The 16424-nt window shown below is 37.1% G+C and overlaps 1 protein-coding gene across 3 annotated transcripts in view; it reads left to right on the plus strand.

The window, feature by feature from the left end:
* LOC139939630 (dynein axonemal heavy chain 7-like) overlaps positions 1-8035 on the plus strand; it is a 114502-nt gene extending 106467 nt beyond the window's left edge. For all 3 annotated transcript variants that reach the window (XM_071935672.1, XM_071935673.1, XM_071935674.1), the window contains 5 exons: positions 3087-3317; positions 3784-3936; positions 4714-4891; positions 5301-5404; positions 5865-8035. In XM_071935672.1, coding sequence (XP_071791773.1) covers positions 3087-3317; positions 3784-3936; positions 4714-4891; positions 5301-5404; positions 5865-6071 — 873 coding nt within the window. In that variant the 3' untranslated portion in view covers positions 6072-8035. The remainder of the gene's footprint in view (positions 1-3086; positions 3318-3783; positions 3937-4713; positions 4892-5300; positions 5405-5864) is intronic.
* Positions 8036-16424: the final 8389 nt, after the last annotated feature.

Raw genomic sequence — 16424 nt, forward strand, 5'->3', positions numbered from 1 at the left:
AAGTCGAGTGCGCACATTTACACAGTGTAGTCGACTAGTGACCAGCAACGTACATGCGCAGTGATGCACTCACTCGAACGACTCGTTTGGAAGCCTAGTCAACCGTTTTTGCTAAAGTGTCACTGGTTCGCCTCGGCGCGTTACACATGTTAGAATGGAACATGCTTTTGGGACCAGCGAAGAAACCGTGGTCACAAGGCTGGTTCCAAAAGGTCAACCACACTAGTCAACCAATGGTCGACTAGCCTGGGTTCGAGTCTAAATAGTCAATCTTTACTGAACATATGGTGTGCACTCGAACTTGCTCTTTAATGGAATCTTTTCTTTTTCTCCATCCTTTGTCAAAGCCAATGTGTAATTATCCCTGTTGACCTTTGACCTGTGTTTAACCTTTAACCTCTCCTTCCCATCTTACCATCCTGTGTGCTGTGATAATTCCACTTGCTGCATTTTATTCCTGCTGTGAAATCACATAAACATCTCCACATCATAATGTGTGTGTTGTGTACACCAATGCACGCTCATCACTTAACCTGACAACACACGATGCCCATATACAGAGTCAGGTATGTTGAGAACTTGGTGACCGACATCTTCCTACACATTTTGTTCAACAAATCCATTTAGGTCACTTGTGCACAAAGGCAAGATTTTCATTAACGATTTTCAAAACAGATTGCAAAAAAAACACTGTATAGTTTTTATGAAAAGTATTTTCATCAATTATTTTATTGTTATATAATTTGGTTTTTACCCAATTATACCAATGTGTGTTTAAGCGTTGTATATTCAGTACTCTCCCGATTTCTGTGAGAAAAAAAAATCCACAGGCAAATCACTCAGGTGAGATTCAAACTCGTGACCTTTGCATTGCTAGAGCAGGTAGATGCCTTACCATTAGACCACTGAGCTAGCCTGGTGGCTAGATGCAGTTTGAATATTATGTATAAGCAGCGGTTACCACTGCTATTACTATTTTTTTAATATTTATTTTTACATTTTTCGGGGGATACAAATGTAGTCTCAAATGCTTATTATTTATCTCAGTCTCAAACGACACATTAAATTTTGTATTCCATCTAGCATGCTATTTGCTTGATCAATATTTTAACTGAGATCATATTTTGAATAATCACTATTTAATACTTCAATGAGGTTATTGCCAATGGTGTGCCTTCCTAGATGTATTCACTAACTGAAATTAATGTTTGTATTTGATGTGATACTAATCAATATAAATGCTGTATCCTCCCCCTTCTCTTTTTCCCCTCCCCCTCTCCTGACAGAAATGTACATGACATCAAGACTGCTCTAGTGTACATGTAGTTGTATTATCATTTTGTGTGTGCATGATATCTGTGTGCATGATTTCGTGTTTTTATGCGAATCCTAAATCTGTGCATGTTTGCCACTTCATAACCATTATGACCATTTTCTCCCCATTTCCTTCATATCTCACATTGTGCCTTTTCCACCGCATTATCCCTTGAATGCATGAATATCCACCATCATCGAATCCACCATTTCTGCTCACAGGCTCAGGTATTGTACAAATGCTTCTTGAAAAAATATCCATATCGTTATGAAATCAAATATGATTTGTTTGAATGCATTTGTAAAAAATTGCATTTGAAACTTTGTATTTGAATCTTTGCATTTTAAACTTTGCACTTGAATTTTTGCATTTGAAACTTTGTATTTAAACTTTGCATTTTATACTTTGCATTTAAAACTTTGTATTTGAATCTTTTTTATTTGAATCTTTGCATTTGAAACATTGCATTTAAACTGTTCATTTGAATCTCTGCTTTGCAATTGAAATTGTGTATTTTAATCTTTGCATTTGAAATTTTGCATTTGAAACATTGCATTCAAAACTTTGCATGTTAAACTTTGTGTTTGAATCTTTGCATTTGAAGCATTGCATTTAAACTGTTCATTTGAATCTCTGCTTTGCATTTGAAATGTATTTTAATCTTTGCATTTGAAATTTTGCATTTGAAACATTGCATTTAAAACTTTGCATTTTAAAATTTGTGTTTGAATCTTTGCATCTGAAACGTTGCAATTGAAACTTTGCATTTGATACTTTGCATTTGAACTCTGCTTTTTGAACTTTGCATTGAAACTTTACTACTTCTGTTACTTGTTGATACTTGGTAGTTATTTGTAGTATGTAGTGCAGTATATTTTTTTGTAAGATCTCCTATGACATTTTCTTCACCTCAGGCCTAACTTTATTGTTTATATTCTTTATATTTATTGCTTTATATATTTTATAGCTAGCATCAGACAGGCCTATGGGTTACATTAGTCCCCTATGATTTATCACAGACAAATGCTACAAATTTATTCACTGCACCTTACTATACCATACACTGAAACATCCATTTAGACATGAAAATTCACTATAGACCTCACGTAGCCACCATATTTGTCTAGTACCCCACTACACTCAATGATTATTGTAAGCACATACAAGAGGAACCAGACCATTTCCCTCCTGCCTCAGTCTGATTCAGTATGTGTGGAAAACTACTGTAGCGTGATATTGGTATATAAAGAAAAATACTGTAAGGTGATATTGGTCTATAAAGAAAACTACTGTAGCGTGATATTGGTCTATAAAGAAAACTACTGTAGCGTGATATTGGTCTATAAAGAAAAATACTGTAACGTGATATTGGTCTATAAAGAAAACTACTGTAGCTTGATATTGGTCTATAAAGAAAAAAACTGTAACGTGATATTGGTCTATAAATCAAAAACAATAGTTAGTGGTCTGACGTTTTGAGCCGAGCAAGTCACTCTCAAAGGCTAAATGAATCTTAACCTTTTTAGCCTTGACTTTATTTAGCCTTCAAGAAAGACTCTGCTATGGTCAAATCAAGCCACTTACAATGTTGCAAGAAAAAAAACAGTAATACAAAACAAAGAATACAGTAGGCCTACATGTGTATATTGTATTGTTTTGCATTAATACTAAAGCTCCTTTTAGTTGGTTAGCCGTTTTCAACAGTTAGTTGTATTTTCTCAGGTCTATAAGTAGTAACATTTCCTCTTATTTTTCCTTTCCTCAAAACCAGTCTCGCTCTTCCAAGGGCGGTGCCAAGACAAATGATGAGATAGTGACCGAGGTGGCCACAGACATCCTGAGCAAGTTACCGCCTAACTTTGACACTGAGGCGGGTCTGAGGAAGTATCCTACGACCTACACACAAAGTATGAACACTGTCCTAGTGCAGGAAATGACTCGGTTTAACAACCTACTGATAAGTGTCAGGAATAGCTTGATCAACATACAGAAAGCTCTCAAGGTAAGTACACAGGTCTTTTTTTTCAGCTGCTCCACGCATATGGAACTCTCCAACACTTAATCTTAGATTTCTTTTTTTGTGCCACAAAATTCAAATACCTTCTCAAAAGTTATCTTATGCTACAGGTTTTCAAGGACTTATTTTGTTTATTTAAATTTTGTATTTACTAATATTTTTGCTAAGATCGAATTATAAGTTATAGTAAACTTGCGGGTACAGCCATGTACTAAATCTTTTTTGAGGGAGTGTTGGCTCTGAAAAAAAGACACTTTGGTCACAACGTTGCGAACAGTATACTCTGTTCGTCTTTTTTATTCTTTTTATCCTGAAGACAAGCAGAGTAAACTTTTCAAAACCTTGCGAATAAACAGGTACCCGCAAGTTTACTATTATTTATAGTTTTTTTCATTCTTCACGCCATGCAAAGGTTCAAACATCACTTAATATTTATGTGTTTTCAATTCAGGGTCTGGTGGTGATGTCCACTGAGCTAGAGGAGGTGGTTAACAGTATGCTGAAAGGCAGGATTCCAGGGGTCTGGATGAAGAAATCCTACCCCTCCCTCAAACCTCTCGGTGGTTATGTCAACGACTTCTTAGCAAGACTCAAGTTTCTTCAGGTAAGTAAACTAAGTAAGGGATCAATAAAGAACAATCTCCTAGAGCGGGGCTTGACCTTCATGCAGGCGCTCTAAATCACAGGGTCCGGGTTTTTTTTGTTCAACCCAAATTTATTATAAGTTTTCTCAGTCAGTTTCCCTTTATTACTTGGTAGTATAAACTCAGACGAAAATATGCCAATCTGTTGTGCCAATTTGCTCAGATAAAAACAAGCAAACTTTTAAAACAAAACACAAATTAGAGGAGATACTATTTAATTTAAATTATTTGCCAATATGGAATCATGTCTCATGATGACATAATAATGTTTACTACAACGTACTTCCGTGGTTGGATCAAAAGATCTGCGTCATTACTATATTCAGAGGATGAAATTGTTTGCATTCTTGAGGATCTGGATCAGGTCAGAAGTGTTCAGCATTTATAATGTACACTAGTATAACAAATATATATCCCTAGTTATGACCTTAGGGTGTAGGCGTCAAGTTGTATTGTTTTTTTTATATACAATTTTCATTAATGCGTTATTATTCAGTTTTTATTCATGTAAATGTTGTGTTCTTTGTTTATGCTGTCGTTATCTTGTATTTTAACTATGTTATTGGTCTAAATTTTAAATGTGAATTTTACTCCTTTTTGATGAATAGTTGTTGTTTTTTTGGTAGTTTATATTGTATTCAATAGTATTGGGTCATATATTGTTGATTGATTTTTATGTTTGCCTTTGAAAAGGATCTTACACTTATCTGTTACTGATATTAATTTGCCAAAAACAGGACTGGTATGACGTTGGTTCCCCGCCAGTCTTCTGGGTGTCTGGTTTCTTCTTCACACAAGCTTTCTTAACTGGTGCCCAGCAGAACTTTGCCAGGAAGTACACAATTCCTATCGACTTGTTGGGATTTGATTACGAAGTCATGGACGACAAGAAATATGAGAAAGCACCCGAAGATGGTAAAGAACTCCTCCGAGAAATGTCCACCTACATTGTAAACTTTCTTTAGTTTCAATGTTACCCAATCATATAAGTAATTCTGAAACTATAGGTTATGTACAGTTTTAATTCTGTTTTTAAGAACAGCATGCGTTCTTCTAGCGTTATTGATGATGAATTCTTGACCTCTTCAGTTTTTATTCCATGTGACACTGATATATTTTAGTGTTTAGACCTTTTTCACTGACATCACAGCTAATTTCTGCCTTTAGACTGTTTTTTTTTGTATTGTTGATCATGATACCACAGGAATTGAGTCAATAACAGTGGATGTTACAGGTCATATTAAAGACATATGATTGAAAACTAGTTTCAATTATGGACGTAGTGTGATTGTACTTAACTGTATAATTGTTTATTGATGACTAGGTGTGTACATCAACGGTCTATTCCTGGATGGTGCCCGTTGGGATCGTAAGACTCGCAAACTTGGCGAGTCCTACCCTAAGGTCCTGCAAGACACTATGCCAGTGGTGAGTTGAACACATCACGTACATTTTAAGCTCTTTGCCTTTGTTGTAAGAGCAAACGATTTAACACCAAATCCGAAATCAACTTAACTTCGTCCTCCAACCTGAGCAAAGTTCATGGCACTGTTTATCGTTTCAAACATTATTTGTGCACTTGCAAACATTGAACGACCTCTTTCTCAAAAACTATGTTACTTCTCACAATGTTTAATACCATCAAAAGCTCTCCATTGCTCGTTACAAAGTAAGTTTTTATGCTAACAATTATTTTGAGTAATAACCAATAATATTAAAAGTGCCTTTAAAATCCTTCTCATGAACACTGATAGTACTGCAAACCTTAGTTTAAAATCCTAATCGTGTAAATGGTCTCACTTTAAACCTTGCTAGATTATATCTCCACCATGCAAAATTTAAAAATTTGTTTTGTTGTATTTTATATTTTACATTCTTTTATCTTTAGATTTGGTTGAAGCCCATTAAAAAGTCTGATTTAGTGGAGCGACCAAGCTACGAGGCACCAGTCTACAAGACCAGCGAGCGGAGAGGTACACTCTCAACGACAGGCCACTCAACTAACTTTGTCATCAGTATGTTGCTACCATCTGAACATCCCAAGCAACATTGGATCGGACGTGGTGTGGCCTTACTCTGTCAGCTGGACAACTAAAACATCAGCAACTTAGAGGGTCGCTCTGGTGACATTTGACCTTTGCACAGTGGGCTGGGGACTCAAGATTTTTGTATAATAATTTGTATTATATTTCAAATCGGGAAAGTGTGACTCACTTTTATCGTATACTAACAACATATTGACTAAAAGGTAACAAGTATATGCCTTCAAATGACTTGAAAAATTAAATTTGAAAACCTTCAGACAGAAAATTTGTGACAAGAAATGTAGATAGGAAAAAATTAAACAACATTCAAACTTTAAGTTGAAATCAAATTTGGAAATATTTAGTGTGTCGGTAAAACAACAAGGTTGAGTTGAGTTAAAATTTTGTTTACCAACAAGTTTGTTTGTTTGAAAAGCAATTTGGATATGTTTGATTTTCAATTGTTTTTTTCTTTCTCTCCGTCCAGAGCAATTACCGTATTATGCAAAACTACCCACAAACTTTTCACTGAAAAGTGATAAAAGTTGACCAAATCAAATAAAAATTTACCATTTCAATGGTTTGTATATAATTATCCGTCCATTTATAAAGCACCACATTTCAAGTTATGGATAATTTTAAGAATATTCTATTATTGTATCACGGTGAGGTTTTTTATATAACGTGTAATATATTTTGTGTGACTGAATTCATTCCATCCTTAATAAGTAAATATAATTTGTATATATTTTTGAAGTATCTTATAGTACAGAAAATCTATAATAATCCGTCCACATTTTTCACCTTGAAAAATATTTCCAGTATTCACGAATTCCATCGATCATATTTAGATTACCATTTAAAGGGTCTGTTTACGTTTTGTTATGACTCTTTAAACTCATGGCAATAAAAACTTACTTCGGTAGAAGGACTGCAGCTTTAAAGCCATTGGACCCTTTCGGTAGAGAAAAAAAAAAAAAAAGTTCACAGATTTACAAATAATTTACAGGGTTTACAGAAGGTAATGGTGAAAGACTTCTCTTGAAATATTAGTCCATGAAATGCTTTACTTTTTGAGAAAACAGTAAAACAATATAAATTCTCGTTAGCGAAAATTACGGATTTATTTTAAACACATGTCATGACACGGTGAAACGCGCGGAAACAAGAGTGGGTTTTCCAGTTATTTTCTCCCGACTCCGATGACCGATTGGGCCTAAATTTTCACAGGTTTGTTGTTTTATATATAAGTTGTGATACACGAAGTGTGGGACTTGGACAATACTGTTTACCGAAAGTGTATAATGGCTTTAAGTAGTGTAATGCATTTTGAGAAACATTTCACTAAGAAGAAATGGGTTATGGAAAAAGAGGTAACTTTTTATCTGCAAAAATAATTAATGTGAGAACCATTACTGACAGTAACGTTTCTCAGATTGTGGTGTGATATTGCAGATTATTCTTCCTGCGTGGACTTAACCGCTCCAGTTCAGCAACGCAACCACCTTTTGGAATGGATTTTCAGGGTTTAGTTTTATGGTATTTATCTATCATTTATATAGGACTGAAACTAACGGTGGGTTCCAATAACCAAACGTATACAATCCCTTGAAGAATATCTCTAAGCTGACACCACTCCAAAAAAGATATGCAATTATTTAACAAATGTGATTAATGTGTCGTGGTTTGCATTTCTTCAAGTATGGAACTGTGAATAGAGGAAGTGTAGTCACACCTCATGGTTGCACTGGCTATAAGTTTTTTCTTTTTGTGTAGGCGCCTTGATCGGTTTTCTGGAGATATGCGCATTATAATTCCATATTATTGCTATTATTCAAGTCCAAGGATGATATTTTTGTCTTTAACAGGAATGAGATTTTATTATCGCAAAATGGTTTCAAAAACTGAACAAAAACGTATTATTTTTCATGATTATTCTTTATTCTGTAAAGGACACCTGACAGCAATTTCACAATAGGCTTAAAATACGAATGTGTGTATTTGAATAAACATTACTTCTTGTGTTGATTGATAATTGATTGTGGAAATGGGTGTCGAACTTTGTGGACCCTTGTCTGTGTTGTGTACGCAAGTAAAAGAACCCAGTGCACTTTTCCTGGTTTGATTGGCAGCATATTGTGCCTCAGCACCATGCCAACCATAACATAGTGCTGTGTAAAAAGGATTAGGTCTCGTAATTCAAACGTTGCGCCAAATACCTTGCAGGGATTATTACTGTACGTTACTGTATGTTACAGTATGTTACAGCGCCTTGAAAGTCACTGAGTGACGGATATGCGCTTTATAAGAAGCCACTATTACGTCTGTATTGCTATCTCCATGCTTAAGGTAAAAGTTATTCGGCAAAAAAAGTGTTTCATCAAATTTTTACTGAATGTGCCATTCTTCAGATAAAGGGACTAGAATTTAAGTCCCAGGATGTCAAAGTTGTTAACACTGGACCAAGTCTGTATTGCTAATAAGTTTAAAGATGATCTCGATTCGTAAGTTATGAGTTATTCGGCAAATGTGTTAAAAATCTAGCGGTGATGTACGTCACCATCTCATACTCCTTACGTAACGTAACATAACGTAATGTAACATAACGTAACGCAAACAACGCACGCTTTTCTTCTTGAATTCATTTCGGTTGACGATTGTCGGTAGTCATACGCTGGAAATCGAACAATGCAAAGCTTGTGGGGGCTACAGCACGCTGCCCATGGTAGCGATAATAGACTTGCGCAAAGCTAGCGGGTGGTACGGCGCGCTGCTCGTGGTGGCAAGAATAGACCTGCGCAAAGCTGCGCATGTAGAGAGGCTGGGTTATAATCAGTGTGAAGGTCTTGGAACAAGACTATTGGTGATGCGCACTTCTTCAGAGACAGGGATTTAGATTCAAGTCCTAGGATGTCAAGTTTTAAGAATACTGTTTTAAGTAACAGTTATTCCGTAAATGTACCTACTTGTGTAAAGTATATCAGGATATCAAAGTTGTTGACCCAGGACTAAGTCTGCTAATATGTTTTAAAGATGTTATCATCCACACTAAATGGTAAAAGTTGTTCGGCAAAATGTGTTTAAAAATAGTTCCTCAGAGAACGGGCCTAGGTTCAAGTCCAAGGATGTCGGAGTTGTTGACACTGGCCGAAGTCTGCCACTAAGTTTTAAGAGAATGTAAAAGTTATTCGGCAAATGTGTTTAAAAAAAGCTATTACTGAATGGTGATGTGCCTTTTTTTCAGAGAAAGAGTCTATAATTTAAGTGCTCAGTTTGACTCTGGACTCGGGATCTACAGTTAAAAAAACATTTTCTACTTGTAGGCTTGTGCACAAACATAACGCAGTTTTACATTGTAAGCACAGACTAATTTACGATAGACAAATTGATGCTTGTTGTTTTTTCGTTTTGCCAAACTGTCTATGAAATCGACATTACAGCTTGGGAAAGTAGGCCTACTGGATATACAGTGCTAACACACATGGGTGTACATGAGTAAACCAACATGAATAATTCTTTATCCCGATGCAAGTTACACTGCTAAAACAGGATTGTAACTGCCTCTAGCTATCGGGCGATCTTGGTGAGTGTAGTTGGTAAGACACTGCTCTAGAATTGCAAGGGTCTTTGGTTCGAGTCCCATCCGAGTAATATGCCTATGCCATCATGTTTTTACACGGGGAAAGTACTAAGCATATAGTGCTTACACTCATCGGTATACACGTATGTGGGTTAGACCAAAATGAACATTCTTTATCCCCGATGCAAATTTAACATCTATCAAGTTTATACACGTTTTCCGACGGTGTACTGGCTGCAGTAACCAATGGCAGGTCGTGTGAATCTAACATATCAGGATCGGGGCATTGCAGGGGTAAACGGCCATTTTCATTAGTGATTTGGAACGCCAAAGGGCAATCGTCGATATATTAATAATGGGGGAAACAGTGGACCGTTGATTACTGGCTAGTTATATAAAGGACTATGCCACTGTTACATCACCAAGCACTGACAAACTTTCTTCGTGGATCAATAACAAACCAACCTGTTTGGATATAGGCCTACTGAGTAAAATATTTTTTACGCAAATTTCTCTCAGCCCATAATGTTATTTTGTTTTCTAGCTCATTTTGTTTATCTTTCTTTTTCCATTTAAGGCACTGGACACTATTGGCTATTTCTCAAAATATTTTTTAGCGTAAAAAACTTTCTTGGTTACGAGCAATTGAGAGATGTTGATAGTATAATATGAGAAACCATGACAATGGTGTTTTTTCTTCCATTATTATCTCGCAACTTCGACGACCTATCGGTACACCTCTGACGATTTGATTGGGAGAGGGGAGGGGGCAGTGGAAAAACGCAGTCCTTTTGCAAGATCAGTCATTCTATTTTAGGCGTTGCATGGTTTGCTAAAGGCCTCTGTGTGTGTGTCCATGAGCCAGAACCGTTTTTAGAACCGTTCGATCAATAGCGATAATTAACAGGTTGAAATCCATATCTAAAGGCCTCTGTGTGTGTGTCCATGAGCCAGAACCGTTTTTAGAACCGTTCGATCAATAGCGATAATTAACAGGTTGAAATCCATATCTAAAGGTAAGATGGATTGGCCTGTTAGTATATCAAAGTACAAGGTTGATAATTATCGGAAAAACAGCCAGATACTTCGGTTGGTCTTGAACTGAAAGGTCACCAGATTGCAACGGCCATGTCACACGAGGCAATAAGCCATTTGCTAGTATACAATTGTTGCACGCTGTGACGGGGTCCATGGCGTTTTGTACACTCTTGGGGGAAAAATGAAACCCGAGGCGAAGCCGAGGGTGCCATTTACCCTCGAGGGTGTACAAAACCCATGGACCCCAGTCACAACGTGCAACAATTGTTCTGTTATACCTGTGTATTATTGTTATTCCTCTTCTCGAAGTTATGTTGTCATCTTCAAACATTATTACGACGGACTATTCATTGTTTAAGCAGACGAACAAGAAACAACTCCCTCGAACCCGCGGTTGTTTCGTACACAGCGCTGGAAATCGACCAACGCTGGGAACGATCAAGGTGATGTACACCGGTGTACATCACTTTTCATGTTACCCGGCCCATCGAGCCATGTAACATGCGTTTTAGTTGCGCGTCACGTGGTGGTTCTCGACCAATCAAACTTCACAGTTTGTTACCGAGAACAATTAGATTTGAATACCGCCATGACTTGCTTAACCACAAGTTACCGCTTAATTTTGAATTCCTCAGACTATAGAGACAGTTGCTATGTGATTGTCACATGATTCGAGGCAAGCTTTTGTATATAGCAACCTCCAAATGAGCAAACCCGGTACCATTGTGCATACACATTCAGAACTGTGTATGGGTGTTCACTGTCTCTTATTAATACGTAGGCAAAAGCTTGCTCCTCCTAACCATGTGACATAGAAAATAATTCAAATGTAAGCCGCCGCTTCAAATGCAAAGTATACCTTTGGTTTTTCTGAATCGTTTCTTGTTATACACCATAGAATTAACATGCGAACATTTCACTTCAAAATGGTGGTCCCCCTTTGGAGGTATCGAAGAAAATCTGAGGCGAAATTGCAACGCATATAAACGGGTATCTCTTTTACATCACCAAATTACTTAAATGAGGTGTAAGTTTCTCAAAATGCTTTATACTATCGAAAGCTGCTCTAGCCTCTAAACCAATAGCTTTTCAGTATTACTGTTCATTTTAAGAGTGATTGCCAATTACCTCCGCTATAAAGAAAAGTCACTGCCGACATGGACAAAAGTCTCTATAAAATATGGTCGTTGCATTGGTGTCCATTGTATTAGACAAATATTGACTGCTTCGAGTGCTATGGTTAAAACTACGACTCCTGAGGTGATCCCCGGGCCGTTCCATTTTCCCTCGGCTCGTTCCATTTCCCTCGGCTGCGCATTTGAAAAACAGAACGCACCGGGATCACCTCGGGAGTCGTAGTTTTAACCATAGCACTCGAAGCAGTCAATATTTGTAGACAAAAACACGAGTTAAAGCAGTTAATATATGTTTTATATAACACCCCAACAGACTATTTATTATCTTCGTACACGTAATGCTCGTACGCGCGTTCCAGATACACAGATGATCGGGTCGAGGTGGGTAAAAAGACGTCTGGGTAGCACGCCGTGTGATAGTCGTCGGACTATCACAGTCGTCGGACTACACGGTAAACAATGCACTATCACACGGTCGAGGTCTAGTAAAACTAAGACATACATCATGTGACGCGCTCTAAACCAATGAACAGGCAGAATATTTGCAAGGGGCGTTATAAAACTACCCTTGGTTGTATCGATGTAATCCACTAACAGCACTGTCCTTTCCCTCCTTATTAAGTATCATTATCTCACGTGCAATAATAAAACATTGACTCTTCAGAAAGCCTTGCCTCTGCAGCATGCAATCTAGTCCAAGAGCGAGGCCGGCTGCACCGTGTTGCATAAAGATATATTGAGTTCATATAAAAGGGGAAAAAATCAAAATATTTAAATAGATCCTCTGCATATCGAAGCATGTGAACGAGTATCAACTAAGTAGATTTGTGGTGACACCATGTAAAATCTCTTATGTGAGTAGTGGTGGTGGCTCTGAGATGAGCTGGTTTGTACTGCTAGACGTTTCAGTCAGTGTGCTCTGACCGTCTTCATGGTGTTAAAACTAGTACCAGCACGAGAACACATTTTAACGACTGGAGGCAAGACTGTAGTTTTATGTCGTACATGTTGTGCTGATTATACCATACTAAAAGTAACCGCACATACAACTTTTATGAATGCGCCTATCTTGATAGATTTGTAATTGCATAGCGCATTGTTTAATGGAAACGGTCGTATATGGTAAATTTTAAGGACGACAATTTTGGAAATTACGGTTAGTTTAAGACTTGCCGTCAGGGCTACTGGAGCGTGTGGTGGATACATCCGTCATGGCCGAATCTATGATAAACGTGAGTATACATTTTGTGTGTATGTTGAATACTGTACTCTGACAACTTTTATTTAAACATCTCTGTTTATGAAAAGTACTTCGTTTTTTTCACGATGCCAGCAATATATTGTTTTTGAAAAAGATTGTTCTACAAACTTAAAGGAACTGGATACCGTCGGTGATATTGTCAAAGACCAGTGTTCCCAGTTGGTGTATCCCAACATAATGTATAAAATAGCATATTGGTCATCGAAGTTGCAAGTGAATGAAAGACAAAACGCCCTTGTTGCAAACTGGTGTGATTTTAGATGCCCAAAGCATCATGAGAATGAGAAATGCCTCTTTCTCAAAAACTACGTTACTTCAGAGGGAGCCGTTTCTCACAACGTATTATACTATCAACAGCTCGCCATTACTCGTTACCAAGTCAGTTTTTTTTTTGCTAACAATTTTTTTTTTTAGCCATTACAAATGATGTATATTGCCTTTATAAAGTCGAAGTACTCTCTTAATGTAAAAGAGTGAAAAAGCACTCTTCGAAGAGCCATATGAAGGACAACTCTTTTTCGAGTGGTCTTCCACTCTTTTAGATTGAAGTTTGCATCTTTTTTGAGTGATTTTTCACTCTGTCCCGGAGTGAAACCCCTCTAATAGAGTGAAATAACCACCACTCTTTTTGAACAGCCATATGAGGGACAGCTTGAAATGTAAAGAGTGGTGTTTTTCACTCTTACATTTAAAGAGTATACCTTCAGTTTGTGGAACCGTTCGATTATTTTAATCCCGTAAATGAAATTGTACATAATCAAACTATTTGAACATTTTTTTTAATTCATCTCCTAAAATCCGGAGCGATTATGTTCACGCAGCAAGAATAATCCGTAATTAGAATACACGATATGTGAAGCGTTATTGCAGTAACGCTTCTCAGATTCAAATTTTCGTGCACCCAAAAAGTGTATAGGTTTTCTTGGTCAATTTCGGCAAATGAGCAGCCAAATTAACCACCAAGCTATTCTATTTCGCGCGAAATCGAATACTACTGAAAAGGGTCATTCGATTTCGTTTTATGATCAGTCAAATGTAATGTTGCGTCATTCGATTTAACAAAATGATCAATTAATTTAACAATTCATCAAAGCAGCATTCAAGTTCACAGTCGCTTCTTGAGGCGTGTTTGTCACGAAAAAGAATGACGATACGCTAAATTGAACAGAGTGCTATAGGAATTCGACTCGATCCAAAACGACATTGAACGGCCGAATTCTGAATTTGAAACGCAGTAACAACTGGAGAGTCAAAACAGCTTTAACTCGAACGCATGAAAATGAAATTGACTGCTCATTTGCCGAACTTGACCGAGAAAACCTATATTATCATAGCAACTTACTCGGTGTAAAGAGCACTTTATGAGCGGATAACAAAACATCTTTGAAGGTAGTTTTAGAAAAAGAGGTTATCTTTTACCAAAAAATTAATTTGAGCCTGAGAAAGGCTTCATTCATGAAGCCCGGTTTCTCTGGCAACTTTAAAGGCAGTGGACACTATTGGTAATTGTCAAAGACTAGCCTTCACAGTCGGTGTATCTCAACATATGCATAAAATAACTAACCTGTGAAAATTTCAGCTCAATTGGTCATCGAACTTGTGAGACAATAATGAAAGAAAAAACACCCTTGTCGCACGAAGTTGTGTGCTTTCTGATGCTTGATTTCGAGACCTCAAGTTCTAAATCTGAGGTCTCGAAATCAAATTCTTGGAAAATTACTTCTTTCTCGAAAACTATGGCACTTCAGAGGGAGCCGTTTCTCACAATGTTTTATACCATCAACCTCTCCCCATTACTATCACCAAGAAAGGTTTTATGCTAATAATTATTTTGAGTAATTACCAATAGTATCCACTGCCTTTAATTCAACAAGGGTGGTTTTTACTTCCATCGTTTTCTTGCAACTTCGATGACCAGTTGTAGTGTAATGACATGTAGTTGCAATTTCAAGTACATTGCTTTGCATGATATAAAAACTTACTGGACAACGAGCAACGGAGAGCTGTTGATAGAATAAAACATTGTTAGAAACGGCTCCCTATATTAAAATAACATAGTTTTTGAGAAAGACGTAATTTCTCATTCACTCAAATAACAAAATACCTTAGCTGAAGCCTTTTGTTGTGCATCTGAAAGCACACACAGAAATGCAATAAGGTTTTTTTCTTTCATTATTCTCTAGCAAAATCGATTCCCAATTGAGCCTAAGTTTTCACAGGTTTTTTATTTTATGCATATGTTGGGACACACCAAGTGGGAGTAACTGCTGGTCTTTGACAATTACCAAAGGTGTCCAGTGCATTCCAATCTCGGCATCACTTGCACCAATAATTCTTCCACACAAATTGATCTGCCCATTATTTGTGTTGTAACTAAGATGGTATCATCAGAGTGCCTAAAATGCTTGACAGTGTTTTATTCTTTCATTAACCTGTTCTTTTTTCTTCAAATGTTGTTTCCACTTAAAGACACTGGACACTATTGTTAATTGTCAAAGACCAGTCTTCTCACTTGGTGTATCTCAACATTATGCATAAAATAACCAACCTGTGAAAATTTTAGCTCAATTGGTCGTCAAGTTGCGAGATAACTATGAAAAAAAAAAAAACTTGTCACACGAAATTGTGTGCTTTCAGATACTTGATTTCGACGAAACCTCAAATTTTAAATCTGAGGTCTCGAAATCAAATTCGTGGAAAATTACTTCTCGAAAACTGCGTTACTTCAGAGGGAGCCGTTTCTCACAATGTTGTATACTATCATCCTCTCCCCATTACTCGTTACCAAGTAAGGTTTTATGCTAACAAATATTTTGAGTAATTACCAACAGTGTACACTGTACACTGTACAAATTTTCACAGGTTTGTTATGTTATGCATATGATGAGATACACCAACTGTGAAGGCTAGTCTTTGACAGTTACCAATAGTGTCCACTGTCTTTAGTGCGATTTGAATGTTGAAATCTTACGAAACATGATGAGCCATCCCTTCCAACCCTAGAACGATTCTTTATTCATTGTATCCTTCATGTTTTTTTTTTTAAAGACACGAGTTTCCCTGATCCTGGCATGTTTTACGTTCATCGTTTGGTCCATAAGTGGTAAGAAATATGATATTACTATCTTTTGACGGAAACGAAGGGGGCAAAGGTCAACACTCGAATGACCTCTGTGACTCGTGATTCTGACCCTGACTTAGATTGATAGATAAAATGGTTTATTAAAAAACTGTCCTCGCAGCACAAAGGCTGAACTACAACAATTTTAGTCGACCTTTGTGACTTGATTCGACCCTTGTGACTGGTGACTCTTATAATCTGGTGACTGAAGACTCGCTGTTGACCTTTAAGACTTAAGGCCATAGACTCGAATTTGACTCTCGCGTCTGGTGACGCCGACTCTGCTAT

Source organism: Asterias amurensis, chromosome 7 (genome assembly GCF_032118995.1).
Source record: "Asterias amurensis chromosome 7, ASM3211899v1".
Classification (NCBI taxonomy): domain Eukaryota; kingdom Metazoa; phylum Echinodermata; class Asteroidea; order Forcipulatida; family Asteriidae; genus Asterias; species Asterias amurensis.